General features: G+C 51.3%; 11 protein-coding genes across 11 annotated transcripts; 5 read left to right on the forward strand and 6 right to left on the reverse strand.

The window, feature by feature from the left end:
- Positions 1-371: 371 nt before the first annotated feature.
- Positions 372-1,631, reverse strand: AA0111_g11577 (hypothetical protein; the record flags this gene model as incomplete). The annotated part of the gene is made up of 1 exon (XM_028645458.1): positions 372-1,631. One exon carries the CDS (start codon positions 1,629-1,631, stop codon positions 372-374), a length of 1,260 nt encoding a protein of 419 aa, XP_028500812.1.
- A 1,033-nt stretch (positions 1,632-2,664) lies between these two features.
- Positions 2,665-3,633, forward strand: AA0111_g11578 (hypothetical protein; the record flags this gene model as incomplete). The annotated part of the gene is made up of 1 exon (XM_028645459.1): positions 2,665-3,633. The coding sequence occupies one exon, from the start codon at positions 2,665-2,667 to the stop codon at positions 3,631-3,633; it is 969 nt and encodes a 322-aa protein (XP_028500814.1).
- Positions 3,634-4,407: 774 nt separating this feature from the next.
- AA0111_g11579 (hypothetical protein) lies at positions 4,408-4,698 on the reverse strand (the record flags this gene model as incomplete). The annotated part of the gene is made up of 1 exon (XM_028645460.1): positions 4,408-4,698. The coding sequence occupies one exon, from the start codon at positions 4,696-4,698 to the stop codon at positions 4,408-4,410; it is 291 nt and encodes a 96-aa protein (XP_028500813.1).
- A 972-nt stretch (positions 4,699-5,670) lies between these two features.
- On the forward strand, positions 5,671-6,816 carry AA0111_g11580 (hypothetical protein; the record flags this gene model as incomplete). The annotated part of the gene is made up of 1 exon (XM_028645462.1): positions 5,671-6,816. One exon carries the CDS (start codon positions 5,671-5,673, stop codon positions 6,814-6,816), a length of 1,146 nt encoding a protein of 381 aa, XP_028500799.1.
- Positions 6,817-7,198: 382 nt separating this feature from the next.
- Positions 7,199-7,393, reverse strand: AA0111_g11581 (hypothetical protein; the record flags this gene model as incomplete). The annotated part of the gene is made up of 1 exon (XM_028645463.1): positions 7,199-7,393. One exon carries the CDS (start codon positions 7,391-7,393, stop codon positions 7,199-7,201), a length of 195 nt encoding a protein of 64 aa, XP_028500792.1.
- A 100-nt stretch (positions 7,394-7,493) lies between these two features.
- AA0111_g11582 (hypothetical protein) lies at positions 7,494-8,776 on the reverse strand (the record flags this gene model as incomplete). Its single annotated transcript, XM_028645464.1, has 5 exons — positions 7,494-7,655; positions 7,705-8,038; positions 8,097-8,319; positions 8,367-8,490; positions 8,552-8,776. 5 exons carry the CDS (start codon positions 8,774-8,776, stop codon positions 7,494-7,496), a joined length of 1,068 nt encoding a protein of 355 aa, XP_028500800.1.
- A 1,523-nt stretch (positions 8,777-10,299) lies between these two features.
- Positions 10,300-11,705, forward strand: AA0111_g11583 (hypothetical protein; the record flags this gene model as incomplete). The annotated part of the gene is made up of 6 exons (XM_028645465.1): positions 10,300-10,473; positions 10,525-10,597; positions 10,657-10,950; positions 11,012-11,129; positions 11,183-11,247; positions 11,293-11,705. 6 exons carry the CDS (start codon positions 10,300-10,302, stop codon positions 11,703-11,705), a joined length of 1,137 nt encoding a protein of 378 aa, XP_028500801.1.
- A 95-nt stretch (positions 11,706-11,800) lies between these two features.
- On the reverse strand, positions 11,801-13,171 carry AA0111_g11584 (hypothetical protein; the record flags this gene model as incomplete). Its single annotated transcript, XM_028645466.1, has 1 exon — positions 11,801-13,171. One exon carries the CDS (start codon positions 13,169-13,171, stop codon positions 11,801-11,803), a length of 1,371 nt encoding a protein of 456 aa, XP_028500795.1.
- Positions 13,172-14,105: 934 nt separating this feature from the next.
- On the reverse strand, positions 14,106-14,708 carry AA0111_g11585 (hypothetical protein; the record flags this gene model as incomplete). Its single annotated transcript, XM_028645467.1, has 1 exon — positions 14,106-14,708. The coding sequence occupies one exon, from the start codon at positions 14,706-14,708 to the stop codon at positions 14,106-14,108; it is 603 nt and encodes a 200-aa protein (XP_028500796.1).
- A 1,337-nt stretch (positions 14,709-16,045) lies between these two features.
- AA0111_g11586 (hypothetical protein) lies at positions 16,046-16,475 on the forward strand (the record flags this gene model as incomplete). Its single annotated transcript, XM_028645468.1, has 2 exons — positions 16,046-16,262; positions 16,318-16,475. 2 exons carry the CDS (start codon positions 16,046-16,048, stop codon positions 16,473-16,475), a joined length of 375 nt encoding a protein of 124 aa, XP_028500797.1.
- Positions 16,476-17,679: 1,204 nt separating this feature from the next.
- Positions 17,680-18,456, forward strand: AA0111_g11587 (hypothetical protein; the record flags this gene model as incomplete). The annotated part of the gene is made up of 1 exon (XM_028645469.1): positions 17,680-18,456. One exon carries the CDS (start codon positions 17,680-17,682, stop codon positions 18,454-18,456), a length of 777 nt encoding a protein of 258 aa, XP_028500798.1.
- Between the last annotated feature and the right edge of the window lie 1,235 nt (positions 18,457-19,691).

The following is a 19,691-nucleotide window of genomic DNA, read 5'->3' on the forward strand; positions in this document are numbered from 1 at the left end:
GTTCTAGACTAGTAGCTCTATTATTGTAGTTCTAACTCTAACTCTAACCCTAACTTTTAACACAAACGTGCCTGCTAGTAGCTAAAACTCTGTATATAGACTTAAAAAGTTAGCATAATAAAGTTTTATATAGAAGTTAGGTCTTGTAGAGTCTTGTGTTGTGATAAATTGAGGGTGTTGAAATTTGCGAATTAGGGGTGATATTTTTACTAGATGCGGGCGGAAACCCTAACGCTAAGCCTAGTTCGGCACGAATCACCCCAGATTCGTCGCCTTATATTGGTTAGGGTAGGGTAGGGTAGAGCTTATTAACCTAATCTAACCGCGCTAGAGCCCCGATGAAACTCCAATCGTGAACATCGTATCGTCGCTTACCAAGCGAACCCGTTCTTCTCGTTTTCATTGCTACAGGCAAGACCCTCGCAGAAGTCCTCCATCTCTTTGCTAATGGCTGATGTACCCGTGGACTCGAGCTGCTGTTTCGCAGGCCAGATTTGCTGGCCAGCCTTCTTCTCCTTTATACTTTGCTCCAAAACGATTTCGCGACATCTGTTCTGGAAAAATAAAGGTCCTTTTTCCTTGTACGGGTTTAGCTCGCCATTAACGAAGACGCCTGCTTTGATGTTCTTCTGGGCGCGCTCGCATAGTACTTTATCCTCGCCCATAACACGCTTATAGGTATCGCTAATAAACAGGAAATCCTCTTCGCTAGAGTGCTTGTTGCGCCAGACCTCGTAGTACATAACTGTCTCATCAGCTGACTTCGGCATAAACTTCTGCATGAACAAGAAGTGTTTTGTGATAGTGAATGATGCGTTAGGAAAGCAGTATGTAGAGCAGATCTCCTGGCCAAGCTCTTTGTGGTCTTCCGGAGACTCTATATAGTGTTGGATGTAGTCAGCTGAGCAGTGAACGTCATGACTCTCGAGGTCGAGCCAACCCGCCGTAAGATCGGGATGTGCCGTCTTGCAGTGGTAACATTCGTTGAAGTTGTCGGCCAAGATCTTCCAGTTAAGTAGACCTTCGAGATTCCACGTATGGTCAAACTCGTAGTCGTCGAAGTTGAACTGATCGAATCGTGCTTGTTCATCAACGTGATTAAACTGGGACTCCCACGATACCTCAGGCTCCTTCTTTGCGTCCATGTTGATCCAGATGAAGCCATTACGGTCAGTGTGGGTATGAATGGGGAAGAGACCGTTCTTAGCCTTCTCGAAGTTCTGGAGCTCTTGATAACCCGGCGCTTTTGCGAGCTTTCCGCTCAGGCCATATGACCAGCCGTGGTACTTGCAGGAGAAGATCTTTGCGTTGCCTCCGTCTTTCTCGACGACTGGGTATGCACGGTGCCTGCATACGTTGTGAAACGCGTGAATCTCGCTAGATTGGTCTTTAGAAACAACAACGTCGTAGTTGACGATATTGTAGCGAAGGAAGTCGCCGGGGTTCGGGAGTCTTGACTCGTGGGTAAGAATAAGCCATCTTCGGGTGAAGATCGCGCGTCGCTCAAGCTGGTACATCTCTTCTGATGTATACCAGTTACCGGGTAGCGCCCGTACAGCTTGGTTCTCTGGTGGGGCCTGGGTGGCCGGTGAGCCGCCGAAACCAAAGTAACCAAAGACTGACCCAGCCATTGTAACAGACGTACGTCGGATCGTAGAGTCTTACTCGATGTATGATAGTGATGTGTAAAGAGTGATCAGAGGTGATTACTTGTGTGTTTTGCGAGTATGCTCGAGAAGATGAAATTCAGTTCGAGGATGTCGCAGGTGTTATTATACTCTCCTGTGCATGAGATCGACAGAGGTCACGGTGACTGACAGTATAGGACGTTCTCGCCGCTACCCCTCTTCTCAGCACGGACTTAAGCCCTTCTGACTTCTAAATGTGGAGAACGGATAACAGCCCGAAGCGCCTTTTGTTCCCTAGCGAGTTTTTGCGGGACGATTACAGTCGCATTATCTCACTGCTGTCGGGATCATATCGGAGATTCCCTAACAGTCTTTATCGCGCCTGTTACCGTGCCAGACGGCTGTGTGCCCGAGATGGCTTTGTACCCGAGACGGCTTTGTATCCGAGACGGCTTTGTATCCGAGACGGCTTTGTATCCGAGACGACTTTGTACCCGAGACGGCTTTGTACCCGGCTGGACGGCGGTATGCCCGGTCCGCTCCAATCACCACTACTATATGTGCTAAGTCCGTCGCGACCACGATCGCTTCTGATGCGGCCTGCCCCTCAGCGACTGCACGGTCGTATAGTAAGATTATGGATTTAGAAAAGGCTGATAAGGAGCTATAAGAAGACAGAGGAGCAGAACTCTAGAGTAGCACTCTAGGCATGTAGATCTAGCAACTAGACGTAGCAGAGGTGTTACGGGATGCTTGTTACACAGGGTTAGGCTATACTTCTCTAAGCTCAGTCTGTACTAAGGCGAGGTAGACCAAAACAGTAATCCGTAAGGTGGCGTATAGAATATTCAGGTGAAAAAGAGTTATCGATGTTAACTAATAGATAACGCTACTAGTTCTATAAACGATAGAATAACTAGTTAACAACCTGTGTAAGAGATAAACTATTTAAGTTGACTACAACAAGTATAATAATAAAACCCTTCTATCCTTATACCTATTGTAATCTGTACCTGTCTTCTACCAGGTGTACCAAATGGCATATAACTGGGCTCGCAAGGCTGAAGCTACTTTCCGCTTCGAGCGTGGTCTCAAGGACATCAGCTTCATCCAACCCGGGTACTGGGAACCCGGACACGATGGGCTGCTATCTGGCGAAGCTCTGTTCCTGGGGCTGAAGAACATGGAAGCTGCGTACCACGAAGAGCGAGGCCACGATTTTGAAGTGTCTAAGTTCATCTCTTTACGTCAGGTCAATCCGCTGGCACTCATACAGCTCCGTGAAAATAGCGCGTGCGAGTTCGCTATTCCAGAAATCCTTTACGACATGGACTTCCCCGGGCACTATCTACGCAAGATCAAGGCCGTCACTCTCACCATTCCCTGCGTCGTCGGGCCGTACACCACCGTCAACTGCACGCTGCGCCTCACCGCGCACAAATACCGCTCCGACCCCACCGCCAAGGACAAGCGCGACTACCTCGAAAAGACGGTCGACCAAGGCAGCCCCAACGACGACCCGCGCTTCGACACCGTCCTCATACCGATCTCCGCCGCTGACGTGTCTTCAGCCAATAACGATGCCAGCGTCTTCGATCTCTCGTTCAGCAACAACGAGCACTACATGCCGTTCGGAGGCGCCGGCGCTATATCGCAGTGGAGCCTGACGCTCCCGTCGGGTTTCCGTCAGTTCGACTACGGCACGATCCAGGACATCATCATGCACGTCCGCTATACATCGCGCGATGGCCGAGACAAGCTCGGCACCGCGGCGTCAGGCGCGGTTGCTGACTATGTGAAAGCGGTGACGGATCTGCTGACGGGACTGTTTGCTGTCGTTGATGCGCGCAGCGAGGCGGCGAGCAAGTGGGCGCAGTTTTTGCGTGTGCCGGGACCACCGCCTGCCGCACAGGAGCGCGTGTTGGTGCTGAACAAGGTCAATGAGCGGTTGCCGGTGTATACCAAGGGACATCCGGTCAGCGGGCTTGTTGCGGTTGACATTTAGGTCGTCACCGATGCGCAAGTGGCGGCAGGCGCGTGGACTCTGGTGCAAGGAAGCAATGAGATTTCGTTTAGCGATGGCCCGGCGGTGGGCGCGTTGAAGGTGTTTGCGCAGCAAGGATCTTTGGTGATTACAGATTGGACGCTGAAGTTGGCTGATGTGACGGCGCCGGTGAGTAAGTTGTGGGTGATGATGAGGTATGTCATGAAATGACAATCTAATGTATGGCACTCTTTGTGCCCTTCTGTATGTATTCTTTTTGGATGTAGTCAAACTCCATTTTGCAGGTTCTATGGTATTTTTATTTCGTTTGACACGATTAGACCTTTAGGCTCTCTTTACTATGGCTTATACTTCTCTCTAATGCCCCGCTGCACAGCCGGCCTCGCAGTCATCCTCTTGATCGACTTTGATACGTGCAAAAACGCGGCTATATCCTTGTCCGTTTACCCAATCAGCCGCCATTTTCTTACCTACAGCTATGTGCTGATGTCCGCGACGCTGCACTTGCTCTTTCCTTTACCTAGGTACTAATGAGGTACTCGCGCGGCTCGCTGGTGTACTTGCCGGATAGGCGCAGCTCGAGGACGCTGAAGATGCAGAGGGATTCTTATGAAATTGATTAATAGCGGCTGCGTCTGTTAGCTTTATAACGCACTGTGGCTATAGAGGATTTACTCTTACAGCTACTATCGTTTACTAAGATAGCTAAGAAGGTTGACGTTAGTAACATTATATTACTAACTGCTACAGACCTTCTTAGCACTACATTCTTGATTATAACCAACCCGGCTGCTCTACAGAACGGAGCCTGGTTGCGTCACTTTTCTTGGTCACATACACCACTATAGATTCGTACGCCTTGGGGACGTCTCTCTTGCTAAGCCACGCAATCTTAGCGACTGTCGTTCTATTCTCTCCTCTAGAGGCTTCTGCTGCTCCCGCTCTGATCTTATCCTTCTCGTCTAACACTGCTGTTCTCTTAACCTTGTTGATCTTGACTGGGTAGAGCTCATCGCGCAACATGCGCGAGCCTGCGCCAATCTTCTCTGCTGCTCTCTTGACCATCTAGTGCTCATCTTCGTCTCTGCACGCAATCCTGGTTCTGCTCTGGGTCGCGTGGTCGACGGTGACTGCCCAGCATCGCCAGTCTTCTTTGTTCTCCATTGTGCGCATCTCTTTTTTCACGGCTGCTCTGATCGATCCGGCTGGCAATCTGCTATTATCGGTATCTGTCCCGGAAATGTCTACTGCAACGTTGAGCACAACGATGGAGGCGAGGTTATTCCTGTCCGTGTGCTGCTGGCTTGCTAACTGTGGAGTGATGGTTGGGGGGTAATCGTATGTATTAAGTCTAAGGAGCTAAGCTAAGATGGAATGGGACCTATATATACCCGGCAGCTAACATCCTTGGCGTCATCTGACACTAGCGTTCCTGACGTGCCGCTTGATTCCGCAAGTGCGCTTGCCGGCGCAAATAAGGCCTGAGTACCCACTTGGGCCTCCCGTACGGTACGAGAACAGCAACTGCGAAGTCTTCTTACCCCCTCACAACACCAGACTCTCTAGACTGTTATTACGATAGTAGAATTCCAAACTATAGCCCTCCTCGTACATGTGTCTAGGTTCCTACCTTGGTCCTTGATGTGGTGGCTTCCACGGATCTCAAGTAGGGCTCTGCTATCGACACGAAGATGCCTGGCCACTATAAACCAATCTAGATCTTGCGATGCGGCAAGCTCAGCTCGATTATCTCCTGAGAAGAGACAGCGTCTATTAGAACCTCGACACAAGATTGATAGGGAAAAGGACGCCCAGCTGAGATTCAAGCTTGACAAGGAAGAACATGAGAGAAGACTGCGGCAATTCGACATGTCATAGATTAAAGATGCGCTATTGGGGGTCAAAATTCCCCTAATGATGAATCTAGAGCTTGCTTAGCGAGCGATCATCCGAGGCATCAGATACAACGACGGCTTTGCAAGAGAGCTTCACGGCACGGACTCCCGCTTTACCCGCTCTCTGAATGCTCAGGCCATCATGAACAATCGCATACCGGACATGCTTGACCATGACGAGTTTCCTTACTGCATCTGGCATCCAAGCACGCCCAGCCAAGACACTTGCCGAGCGGTCTTACAACAATACCCGCAAATGGTTTACCAGATTGGCCGTGTCTGCGCGATAGCTGGCTACACTGACCTCTATCACTCACTTGCCCTTCTTCCAGAAGCTCATATCGCTGGAGAAGCACGCGATAGCGACAATCCGGACATCTATAACGCAATCACTTCCCAGCCGGTAAAGTATGCTGTCTTCAACGACTACACGCGAGCCTACACACCATGCTCTCCACGCCCTTCTCTCATCAATGGAGACATGTGTGTACGCTCTATGCTTGAGGTCAAGCAGCGATACACCCCGCCCTGGCCCGTTAAATCCAACGCGTCATCTTGGTACCGACGTGATGGCTTCAGAGAGCGCTATTTTGATATCACAGAAGACATGTCCATCGACACTTACAGCGTAAGCGCTGTAAAGACCAACCAGTCCATTGTGGTCCCCCTGCTGTACAATCCGCTCCCCGCCGATCTACCCACGGTGCAAAAAGACCTCCTAATCCTCATGGCCGCTGTACAAGGCAACATCGATCGGTACGCGCGCCTACATCGACCACTCCTTATACAGCAAGAAGGCCCCTGCCTTGTCTGCGGCATCTACCATCACCCTCTCTTCGCAAAGTGGGTGGCGCAGCAGCTCGACGCTGGTGACTCGCTCTTCGACACGCTGCGGGTGAAGAAAGCGCTTCATGCACGATTCGTCGTGAGCAACAATCTCGAGCGCATTACTGTAGATACGAAAAGATATGAGCTGCCGTACTTGATATGGTATCCGCAATTTGCGGTGCCGGAGACGTACATCGAACTCGCGACGAGGCGGCCGGATATGCGTGTACAAGTTGCGCGAGCTTACGTTGTAGCAGACTACTCGGATGCGTATTGCGAGATTGGGGCGCCATGGGACAGGGCACTTGCGAGGGAGGCCGAAGGGAGTTTCAACTCTCTCTACGCAGAGGATATGAGGAAGAAAGCTGAGGCTGCGGGTGTGAAGTACGAAGGCTACGACTACAGGGAAGACAAAAAAAGGATTTGTCGAGCCCTGGAAACTCTTCACCGTCAAGAGTAATACGTGGAAACATCTGCATACAAGCTCCCATGTGCTGGGTAGGATCGATTGTAGTTCAATCGAGAACGATGTAGGTTATTATGGTCTATATGACGGAGAGCAGGCTGAAGTGCGCGATATCGAAGCTACAGTTTCCGCAAGTGAGGAGGCTAGAATGAAAAAGAGGGAGACGTTGGAGGAGATAGAGAGACAACACCCAATGCTCATGAAGGACCCATGGGTGAGAGGTTGAATGATGTAAGATAGTGGCAGACACATCGCTGGTATGCGGCATGCACGGGACAAGGATTACCAAGGCAGATGAAAGCTTTGTAGTATTAATACAACGAGGGTTTGAAGCCAGAAGTTTAGTCTATATGTTCGCAAAGTGTAGAATCGCACTCTATATCGCACCCGCGGCACCAGGGAAGGCCTTGAACAGGGTTCGGTCGTACTTGACAAGCTCAGGACACCCAAGCTCTGCAATGATCGGGTCTAGAACAGAGGCCAACTTTTGCACAGCGACCAAGACGTTGCCAAGTAATCCGCGGAGAACGTCAGGAGCACCTACGCTAGCTGCCTGGAATGCAAGGCACATTAGGTTGTTTCCCTCAAGAAGTGTCTGCGCATTGAAAACGTTGCCTGAAGAACGGTGTACAAAGTCAGTATTTGTCTCACATGAAATCCGTACGAAGATATTACTTGCCTGTCAAGTCGTCGACATCGACTCCAGTGAATGTGTTGGGCTGGCCGGTGTTTCCACCAAACCGGTAAAATTCGGGGTGTTGTAGTTCAATTGAGACGGCTTCCGCAGCGAATGCTGCGATGCTGTAATCGTCACCGATAACGCGGCGGTACCACTATGGGCATTAGCGTATGCAAGCGGACGGTGTCACGATGGGTACTCACGTTCTCAGGAATCTTCTCTTGCCCACGAGCCCACTTGTAATTACCCTTCTCTCCGGTAACACCCTGGAATGACATGAGCGTCTTAGCATCGAGATAGCCCTCAGGATTCTCAGCAGTGTGGTTGGCGAAGAAACGGTAGGTGAATTGATACGTGGCGGGGTTCAACGCAAGGGCCTGTAGCGGGCCTGAGAAGTAATGACCATTCGTAGCGATTGAGTGCCTTGTGCGATCAAGGCGGAACTGGGTTATAACGGAGGGGTCAATGCCGTTCTTGCCAAGAGGCATAGAGAGGAGCTGCTCGAAATAGCTCAAGTTGAGGGATACGGGGTCGCCACTACGAGTAATGAGTTAAGCTGGCCATGCAACAAGAGAGAGAAAGCTGGGTAGCATACGTTGAGTACAAGTCCGATCGGGTGGGTGATCCATCAACCTCGAAGCGGTTGTGTGACGCGCTCAGGCCTTGTGGTTCTCCGAGAAGGCCGAGTGATGAGGTTACACCGCCTAGGAGCCCACCAGACTTAGGTTTACCTCCAATCGAAAAAGAGGTGAGATCACCTGCCATGACGGCGGAGTAGACTGCTAGAAATCCTGATAGATCCAGGCCCATACCAAACACTGACATTGTTAGCACTCTGCAAATAAGCGAGTAAAGGCACACAAACCCTCATTGGCGGCCGTAGTCATTTGTGTGATTGTAGAGATGCCATTCCGGGGAATGTAACCGTGGTTTGCCAAAACATTGATACCAGGGCAAGGTCCACGGAGATCATTGGGGCCTGGCGCAATCTGGTAACGAAGCCATCAGCAAACGCGATTCCATGTCGCGCATCCCAATAGCGCTACTCACGTATTTGTGATCACCAGTAGTACTGATGCGCTGAGCCTCTGCATCGAATGCACGTTTGACGTGGGCACCCGATCGCTTGCTCTCTAGATCTCTTGCGATCCTCTCCGTCAGAGCGGTGATTTCCGCAAGGGTCGCGTCACTAATGTCACCTTTGAGCATGCTCGCAGGGAAGGCGAAGGTCGCCAATGAGAAGAGGGTCGCGCCGCATAGTACTGAGACCTTCATGTTTGCGAAAACAATCTCAGGTGTGAAAGAGTGTGGAGAAAGGATGAGAAGTAAAAGCGAGAAATGTCCGGTCGGCGAGAGGTAGAAATTGTTCAACTTTCATAGTGGCAAATGAGTGCTGCGTACATGTGAGCCGCTATGATCCTCATCCAGATGTCGCCGATAGAGATGCCAATCCAGGGTCAGGTACCCTCCAGCACAGTCCTTACAACCCGGTTTACTTGCTTCGAATTGTAGAGGGGAGGGCCTGGGTCAGAGAGATCGACGTGTGTGCTTTCTCGGCGCGTGTTGCGATTGGGCCAAAGCCATAAGGGTTTGCAGATCTTCGCGCGGTGCCTTCCATGCAAGGGCCTTAAAACAACCGCGATCCGCTCGCGCCAGCCACAGGGTTCAGTCCGTTCCTGAATCTGCTGGATCTAGCGACTCGGGTCAGGGAGATCTGCTGGATCTGGTGACTCGGGTCAGGGAGAATAACGCGCCCCAGCGTCATGGTTCGACCGTCGAGGCTTTTGTTGCGGGCCCTTGTGGCTCGTCACGGTGCCTAGTATCTCTCTCTCTCTCTGCTCTGGCAGCAACGCAGAAGCTGGAATTAAGGTTTAGAACACCAACCCGGCTTGCCCCAAATCTGAACCCCTAACCCACGCACTTCAACGTCGCAACAAAAGAATAAAAACAACTTGACAGATACAACACCAGGCTGCGAGTACTACTGCGTTTTGAAATCTCAGATATTTGTACGATCTTATACTGTTACAAGGGCGACCACGATTAGCTTATATCCCATCTCCGCGTTCCTGCGCGAGCTCTCTGTATACCCGCCGGCAATTATCGATCGGGCCAAGACGTTTCCGAGATTAGCGCTTCTCGTCTAGCCGGCATGACCTGTCCAACGCTGATCTGCTGACTAGGCTGTTGTTTATGCTTCCAACGTGCAGCAACAGTCGCACATACTGCCACAAGTGGACTGACAGATGGACTACTACTACTGCGTCTATTCCAGCCCAAACTGATTTCAATCTCTGAGTATGCAGGCTGCCTTACCCGCCGCGGACTTCTTAGTAGAGGCGCATGCCAGTTCAAACGTCGCGCAGAGAAGCCCGTACTGCATGATTGGCGGCGAACAATGCCTTGATTAACATCGCCCAACAGCCCGGCCAGTGTTGCAACTTGCCCGATACCTATGTACAGTTCTAAGCGTCCCCACAACCATCTGGCAAAGCTTACTCTTCAGAACTGCTGCCGCACCGTTCTAGTTTGCATTATGGGACACGGCTTCTCAGCCGAGTGAGTACCCACCAGTGCCACCACTCAAGGAAAAGGGTGAATACTGGCCACTATCGATGCGGATAACTTCCATCCGCAACCCTATCCTCAACCCTCTTCTCAACGTCGTTGGATATAAACTTGATCCTTGTCCCACGTCAGCATCGTACCGCCATGACCGCTCTTGGATTCTGATATAGCGCTAAGGAGCATATCCTTCAATTCCTTCTCCTTCTCGCCAACCCTTGAAACCAATCCAAATGAGTGGCATCGAAAGCTGGGTTAGCAACCCGAAAGAGACCCATGGACCTCTCATGTCCGTGGTCACCTGGTCGCTGCTGTCCGTCGCTGCTGCCTTTCTATTCCCTCGGCTTTATATTCGATGGCGTCAAGGGAAGCTGTGGCTAGACGACTGCACACTTGTCGTCGCTTGGGTAAGTGGCAAAGCCTCTCAGTGCAAATAGCAGTTCGCTCATACGATAAAGATCTTACTTCTGGTCCAAGTTTCCATCAACCAAGTGTCTATCAACGTAGGCTATGGAGGACATACACTTGACCGTAAGACACCAAAGCAGAGTCTTGGATTTCACACCTCAGATCGCTAATCTTTACGCTAGTCGACTTGCGCAATCTTGATAAGATGATGTATATTGGCGCAGCGGAATTGACGATATACACCATCGCGATTGCCTTGAGCAAGATCTCTTTTGGACTCACTTTGCTTCGGCTGACGGACGGATGGGTCAGACTCTACGTCTACTTTGCGATCTCTACCCTAGCGATTTTTGCAATCCCTGCTACCATTATACCATGGGTGCAATGCAAACCGCTAGCCAAAACCTTTGTGGACTTCATACCGGGAGAGTGCATCGACAAGCAACCCTCTGTTATATATGGGCGTTTCCAAGCTAGTGAGTGGACTGCTTCCAAGTCGGTACCTTCATTGCTTTGCTGACTTGCGACGCGACGCAGTGTGGTCAGCACTTATGGATTTTTCTCTTGCTGTGCTGCCGTGGAAGATCCTTTGGAAGCTGCAAATGCGTACCGCAGAGAAGATCGGTGCATGTGTCGCCATGAGTCTGGGAATACTGTGAGTTCATGCATTGCTTGATTGAATAGCAGACCGGACTGACTTCATCGAAGAGCCGGAATCACGTCGATTGTCAGATCCACATACATCGCAAAATTGACAACACAGGATGTATCATGTAAGACATTTCAAGCCATGTACGGGTCATTGCTAACAGCTGCAGATGAATCATACAATGCCATCATATGGGCAGTGGCAGAGTGCTCCATGGCCATCGTCGCTACCTCAATTCCTGTACTTCGCGTCGTCCTCAAGCATGCGGTCAACTCCGCGCTCGAAGGCTACACGGGCTCGAGTAGAAGCAAATCACGAAGCAAATCACGATCGTACCCTTCCAAAGCTGCGAGCTCGGGGAACCGAATGAGCACAAGACAATCGAGCAAGAAGACGCCAGACATAACGGTCAATGGAGAATGTGGAGATTCGGTAAAGGAAGTGTTTGGACGTGGATCACAAGGGAACTATGTAGAGCTGGATGATCTGGCTGTCGACGAGGAGACTGGACGCGTCACTGCTTCGTCTCCAGAATCTCTGCCAGACCATGCCGAACGCCACGTACCAGAGTGGAAAGTATGAGGTGGACGTACCTCCTTACAAGGATATAAGGACAGAAATAGAGGTTAGGAGGCGTGCAGCTTTGTTCACTATATACACGTGCTACATCTTCTCCTTTACCGTAGCGGCAACGACTTCTCTTCCACGACCTCGCTTGAATCTCTCACAGCCACAGCCTCCGGGCTGGCGGCGGGCGTCAGCCACGGTGCTGGCGCATCACCCTGAGTTCCCTTTATTGCGTCCTTCCTCTTATTGACGAAGCCCGGATCAGGACTTGACCACGCGTAGTCAAAGCCGTCACCAAGTACTTCCTGTACACCCTCCGCAAGGATCTGTACTGCCCTCTTACGATTCATGCTCCATTCCCACGCGCGATACCAGCGACCAGCTTGCACAGCAGTCTCCTTGCCGCCCTCCAGTCCATCCAAGATGGATCGCCAGACAAGCATGGTCTTCTCCAGCTCCGGGGCGCGCGACACACCAATGACGCTGACGCCCAGCTTGGAGCCTCCGACGTCGTCTATAGACTCATGTTTCCAAGCGACACCCGATGCGGGGTCTCCGCGGGATCCGCACAGCGCGCCAGATGATATCCATGTCTCGAGCGCGAAGCGAATGGCGATGACTTCGATGCGCTCACCATAGTCGTCGCAGAAGTCGCTTGCTTTCCGAACTGCTTCGCGCAGTGAAGAAGGGGCAGGATGGAAGTCGCCTAGTGCGCCGACGGGCACACCTTCGCGACGGAGGAGACCCATGCCCAGGATGGAGGCGTTTGGCACGACGTCGACGCCCGCGTTTTTGAGGCGCAAGATGCCGCGCGGACCGGCCAGCGTCTGGTTCTGGAGCGTAAAGTTGGCATACGACTGGACCGCATCGAGCGGCTCGCCGGTCTCGCGGAGAATGAGCTCAGCCATGTCACCCAGCACATCGAGAGGGTACCCTGAGATACCGATGTACCGAATTATGCCCTCATCTCTAAGGCAGCGGAGCTCCTTGATGGCTTCCAGTACCTCGGCCGGGCTCACGAACTCGACATCGTGGCAGTATACCAAGTCCAGATATTCTGTGTTTAGTCTCTCCAGACTTCTGTTGACGCTGTCGCGCACCCATTCCTTGCTGTAATCGAATTCATCGCTTGCTATCCGCCCGACCTTGGTCAGGATCATGTATGAGTTGCGCGGGAACGTCTCCCGGACGAATGGGGTTGCGAGCGCATCGCCGAGCAGTTGTTCGGAGGGGCCGTAGTATGGGGACGTGTCGAAGGCGCGGATGCCGTGGGTAAGCGCCGAGGTGACGAGACCGGTGGTGTCGAGCGCGAAGGGGTCGCTGTTGTACTGATGGTTGAACGTGGCGGTACCGAAGACGAGGGGTGGGAGGATGGAAGAGAGTGGGGTCCGCCTTCCGTCGGCGAATGTGTAGGGAATCGCCTTCTGGCGCGTGGGAAGCGTGCTGGTGGTTGACGCGAGTTCGATGGGCGTTGTCGCCATACCTGCGACTATCCAGGCTGCGTATGTTTTAGAATGTAGTTGGCGCGCGCGAGTTTCTGTCGCGTTGATGTTGTTGCTGCTGCTGCTGTTGTAATGTTTTTAGTGGGGGTTGTCGCTTTGCGGAATGATGCAAGCGAATCGCGCAATGCGGGAGGAGAGCAGACGGTAGGTTCAAGATTGTCTCTTTGAGGTGTGAAGCCAGTCAGGCGAAGAAGAAGCAAGCATCAAGCAGAGGAGGGGTCGATAGCCTTCTTGTTAGCCCTGCGCATGCCTCGCGCTCCGAAAGCGTGAAATCTAAGCTTCACCATAAGCCGTTTCGGCTCAGGTAGGGCCCATGCCGCGATTGCAGGAACAGATGGACTAAGGATAGACATGCATGACGCCATCTGCGCCTGGAACATGTTTCCTGGCGCTGTCGGGATGGTCATTGGTTGAGATCAGAGAGTCGAAAGGATGATTCATGGATGTTTAGGAATCAAAGAAGGGTCCACCGCCCAAGGCCGCTCAAAAAGACCCTGCCTCGGCCGCCATCCTCGATTAGCTCCGAAGGGTCGGGCGCATCTCAACATGCGGACACCGCCAAAACATTTCCACGACGCCTGGACAGCGTAAAAGTCTACTGACTTACTGCCTTGGCCATCTCGATACTGTCCCGGCTTTTGATGGAGCTAACCAACTGTGATAGCAAGGCGCAGCTAGCGCATAGCGTTTTCGCAACAAATCGGGCCGCGAAACCTCCACAAAATGGTGCAAGCATGTGGCAGGGATGAGCATCGCGGACTTCCGTTCGTGTCTTCATCATCTTCAAATCACAATCTTCAAGTCGCGCAAGCCTGTGGTCTAATAATCTTACGCTTGAGTTATTACTATAGTGTTGCTTGGCGATTCCCCTCCGAACTCACATCAAATTCCTGCTACATGTGCAGAGAGCATCTCAGTTGAGTTTTACACCCACCGCAGACGTCTTCGCCTGCCTAAGCATCCTCTTATACTCCTCAATCTGCGCAACCCCAACCACGACAAGCTCCTCCATAGTCTGCTCATCCAGCGTCTCTCTCCAAACACTAATCCTACCGTTTGTCTGCGATTGATCAATATCCACAACCATGACAAGACTCGTTTCATCCCGCAACTCCCACGACGCTGCGCCCGCTACCTGCATCCCCGTTGCCTTCCAGTGTAGCTCCCCCAGCCCACCGCTCGCATCCAATCTACGCTTCGCCGTACTGATTTCGATGCGGTGGTCGCGTATAGGGAACTTGATGTCGTAGTGAAAGGTGTGGAAATCGATGAGGGCGATTTCTTGGTCGGAGTTGGTGGGGACCGTGACGGAACATTTGCTTCCCCATGCCCCCATGATGGCCTTCCGAGTTACTGCGTAGCGCGGCATATGCTCGTCCGGAGCGCTCAAGATGTGACGGTGTTCTGCGAGCGCGGAGTAGTTGAGGGAAAGAGTCGGTTGCGATAAGGTACGCAGGGGGTCTGGGATTGGTGGCTCGCCACGCACGATGAACTTTTCCATCCAAGACGGTGCCATGATAGGTCTTGCAGGATCGTTGGCCTTGGACAACAACGTGATCGCAAAGACGGGGATGTTTTGGTTCTGGCGATGCGAGTCGACTGCAGCTCAAGAAGGCAAGCTGAAGTGCCTGCGCATGCTCACGACGCGCTGTTATCCTTTTATACAGCGTTCAGCCCCAACGCCCAATCCAAGATTTTCCATCTCACTAAAGGCGTCTAGAGGTATACAGGATGTTGCTGCAACTTCCGGAGGCCAAGTGAACTGGACTGACGAGCGCTCGGACCTGTGGCGCAGCTTGGGGACATGTCTTCTACTCTGGGGAACTTGAGCAGGATGTTTACGTAGTCGGCGACGTTGCGCGAGCGGTGTTTGCGATTCTTATCGTGTTCAGCGGCAGCGTTGCATGCGCGCGTGACATCTTCAGCCCTGACGCGATGCGCAGGTACCCGTCCCGCAGCCCTCTAATGTCTAAACTCTTCCGAGCCCTCTCGCGATATCTTCCGGCGCTCGGCGGCACTCCACGCCTGAGCGGTGTGGTTCAGCCAGCATGTTCAATCTTTGTCTTGCAACGAGGAAGGTCGTGTTCGACGAAGCCATGGCGAAGATAACGGGTGCACGGAGACGAAAGGTTTCGTCGATCCTGACGCTCGACTTGTTGTGGATTGTTATTAGAAGGAAGTAGTGAACGACTGTCATGCGAAGTGCGCCTGGAAGCGCCTAATCATGCATGTCACAGACCATAGCCTAGATTAGCCGTTTAACCGCAGGTTGTTCTACGTCTCATGTCTTTCTAAGGCACATGTTTGAGTAGGCAGGAAGTGTTTCAAGTGCAAGGCAGCGCTTCAGTTTGCTTGTCAACTCGGGTTTGACGGCACTTGCAGCTGTCTACCGTTGGTTCGAGATCGACTACAACACGCGTTTGCCTACCACCAAGGTGCAAGTCCATTCCCGAAGCTCAACCATGGCATATTGGATGTTGCTCATCTAGGGAGAGCAGTATGCTTCGTCTACTGCCATACTGCCTGCGCGCAATAATCATTGTTTTGACCGCGATCTGCTGGACCCGCCAGGGCCCGGGCAAGGGTTTTAGATGTGCATGATCGACTGCCTCAGGATCGCTTACCCAGCATGCCTTTAATGGAAAGCGATATAGTATCAATGCTGTTCAGAAATCGCAGTATAAAGGTAGCACATACGCCTGACCAAGGTTCTATTCCCAAGCCAGTCTTCCAATTCACTCTACATTTACTTCATTCATTCCCGCTGCGCGGATCACTTTCAACCATCAACACTTTTCGATAATCAACTGTTAATACCCCGAACCGATATACTTCGCAACCCAAATCGCCAATATGCAATTCTCCATCACCGCCGTTCTCTTTGGCCTCGTCGCCATCTCCTCTGCCGCTATCACCGATGTCGAAGGCGTACGCAACACTCCTCGCAGCGTGCTTGACACCCGCCAGGCAGCCAACGGGGCTTGCTGTATCCCCAACCAATCTTTGAAGCAGGATGCCTGCACTGTCAACGGTGCCGCTGGCAAGTGTGTGCCTGGAGGTCCAGCTGCCTGTAAGTAGAATACTTGGATATCTATTAGGACGATACTGACACACTTTTTTTCTAGGCAACGGTGCTCTCAACTGCGTTGCAAACAACCAGTTGGTGTGCGACAACAACGTCAAGGAGCGCTCCGGCGTTCTGTGTCGCTTCCAGGCAGCCAATGGCAAGATCCAGGACGGTGCTCAGCAGATCAACAGCCTCGCTCAGGCCAAGGTCAACTAAAACAGAGATGTGGATGGGGGTTTAGGTTGAGTTCGAGGATATGTATAGGAAGTCTAGGTTCATAACAGTTTGTTGCATGGCTAAGTGCAAGAGTAAATGTCTTTGACAATAGAGGAATTGTATGCCACCCAGATGTTCCCCATAATGACGTGAAGAAAAAAGTGTGAATTTACACTCATCTGAGTCTGCTAAGACAACGTGGTAAGTTTGATGTTACCCAAATGCTGCGTCCCGTTTCACCTTTCTTGTTAACAAAAGCCAACAACCGTACAACACCGCGGCTCGCTTTGCGTCATATTAGACCCTGCTTGTTCTGTTGTCCATACAGCCTTCGATGTGACTCAATCCAAGTCTATCTTCCTACCCTATATGAACGCCACATTTGTTCACAATTGCTTACGAGACTCTTAGCCTGCCGAATGCAATCCGTCCTTGATGCTCATAGTATACCTAGGTAAACGAGGCTTGAATCGACAACGATACTTTGCCAAGCCTTTGCTTTCGTCGACAAACAATTACATCTACCTGTAAGACCTTCGAGCTGCGGGTGTTGCGAGATTTCTTCCACGTTGAATTCTTGCCGCGGTCACTTTGACTGAGATGTCCAAATCATGGCAGCCACCCTTGCCTTACCAATATCATACCTAATCCATGTTGCTGTCAGATCTCCTTAGTTTGCACACAATACTCGCAGCCTTCCTCGTACTAGGCTCACGTGTTGCCATGCCGAGAATGCGATAGGAGGGGGGTAGAACGCTACTAAGAAAATGCGAAGTTGAGAGGTGATAGTAGCTTTAGCTGCTATTGGCTCTATAATTGCACGAGAAGCCACCAAAAACTGAGTGTAAGCAGGCTGTGCTGATTTATGATGGTCGATTGGTCACAAAGGGTCTACTCGGCCCCGGTGGCTGGATGCATCCGCCGGATCCGGGATCGAGGCGCATATCTGTCATACAAGGCTGAAATATATTTAACGTCTTGAGAGTAGGTATCAGGCTGCACATAACGTACTTTATTCCTCCCGTCAACTCTGTGATCTCATATAACTGGGAGTTATTCAGCGAGCGTACCTTTCTACACTAGCTGGAACCCAGCCTTTTCAGAACAGCTCTTGAGCATCGTTATTCTCTTCTGCCTACTCGAAATCCTTTGAAACTTGGTCCTGATGCTTAAAATATCATGGAGAGCTCCCCGGCTCCCAGAGATGTCAAAGCCTCGGCACGTCGTGCTAAATCTCGAAGATTGGGCAGGATACACGGAACTGAATGTCAATGATCTCTGGAAAATCGACAAATCTTCCAAATCAATTGCATCTGTCTCCGACCCAATACTGGTCGATGAACATGCCAGTGATGACATGCCGATCGCCAAGGGGACACCCAGGGTGAAATCGGTGGAAAAAGACGAGTGGATAAGAGAGCGATTGGAAACAATAGACAATAGCGTACAAGGCGTTATGCAAAGGCTGGAAAAGATCGAGATGCGGCTCAACGGAATCGAGCGTAGCGCGAACAGGAGCGATATTCTGGCCGCGGAGATCGAAGGGCTCCAAGGTAGCGTTAGCGCCATTCGAGCTGAAGTCGGTGCAGCTCAGGACCAGAACGGTATACTTCCAGAGCTCGCGAATCGATCTCCTCCACCAGAAGTCATTAAAGAAGAAGTGGGACGGAGCTCATCTGCAGTCGCTTTATCCGTTTGCCCATCGTGTTTGAACCTTCCTATAGATCAGACTGTTTTAAGCCTGGACCGTGAGAAGGCTACAGCACATCAATGTGCGGTATGCGAGACGCTCTTAGACATTGTGGATCACTACATGTCCATAATGTTTCGTCCAGAGGTTGAGATTGAGAACATTGAGGTGCTGGTCAAAGATACGAGTCTGGGATTTGGATACAAGAACAAGCCTGACGAATGGGTATATGGGTTTGCGTACCTCGACGTTTTCTCAAGCAATGGTGAGGTGTACTTCTTGAAGACCTGACGCTCGCTGATGTTTCTTAGCCGCATCTTCAGGGGGAGTTGCAAGCAATCCTATCTTTTCGCACTCTAGAAGCCTTCCAAATCCTGTAACAGATCCAGACACTGGTTTCGAAAACTTCCTGCGAAATGTACCTCAGTGGATCGAAGAATGCGTCCGAGACCATCCAAGGTGTCAAGCCCAGGGAACGACATACTTGCCCAAAAGAGTGTTAGATCTGAGTTATCTAAGCGATCTAAGCGAACAAGAGGCCGTCGTTCTATACGAGTCTGACTCGCAAGTCGGGGAATATATCTGTCTGAGTCATTGTTGGGGAGGTAGCCAGCCAGTACGCACAACTCTCGCAACGATTGCGGAATTCAGGAAGGGAATCGCCCTCTCCCAACTACCAAAAACCTTCCGTGACGCTATCGATGTAACCAAATACCTTGGAGTTCGGTATCTGTGGATTGACTCACTGTGTATAATCCAAGATGACCGAAGAGACTGGGAAGTGCAAGCCGCACAGATGGCTGAGATATATGGTAGAGCGTATCTTACAGTCGCAGGAACTGTTGCTATGAACGCAGATGCAGGATTGTTCTCTCCTAATCGTCACATGCAGGTTACTATCAACAGGTTAGACAACCCGATTCCTGGCATCCCGTCATTATCCTATCGCGAGGCCATAACTCACACACAGCTGAGAATGTCTACAATGAACGCAGCAAATGAATCTTACAACGAAAAGATTGAAGATGAAGCTGCAGAGTGGACTTCGATGCCACATCCCTTACTGGGTCGGTCTTGGACTTACCAAGAGCATCTCTTGAGCCCGCGCATCATACAATTCACCCATCACGAAATTGTGTGGGAGTGTTCATGCGAGATTTGGTGCTGTTGTACAACGAAAGGTCATCATTGGCGCGGCCAGAAACATTTCGCTGCCCCTCTACTTGCGCCTTACCATGTCTTGCCAGATAGCTTACAAGACCGTCCGGACTTGTCCACTCTGTACGAGGTATGGCGAGACATTGTTGTCCGCTATACTTCAAAAGATCTGGCGTTCGACAACGATCGACTCCCGGCTCTTTCTGGCGTCGCGAAACGAGCACAATTGATATTGGGTTCGACATATCTTGCTGGAATCTGGTCGGGAGATCTTCTCCATGGACTTTGTTGGTACACCGCAAATCAATATACACGTCGTGGCATGTACGACATGTTCATCCAAAGAGGCGGCTACTTCGTGGACGAAT

Source organism: Alternaria arborescens, assembly GCF_004154835.1.
Source record: "Alternaria arborescens strain FERA 675 chromosome Unknown contig_53, whole genome shotgun sequence".
NCBI lineage: Eukaryota > Fungi > Ascomycota > Dothideomycetes > Pleosporales > Pleosporaceae > Alternaria > Alternaria arborescens.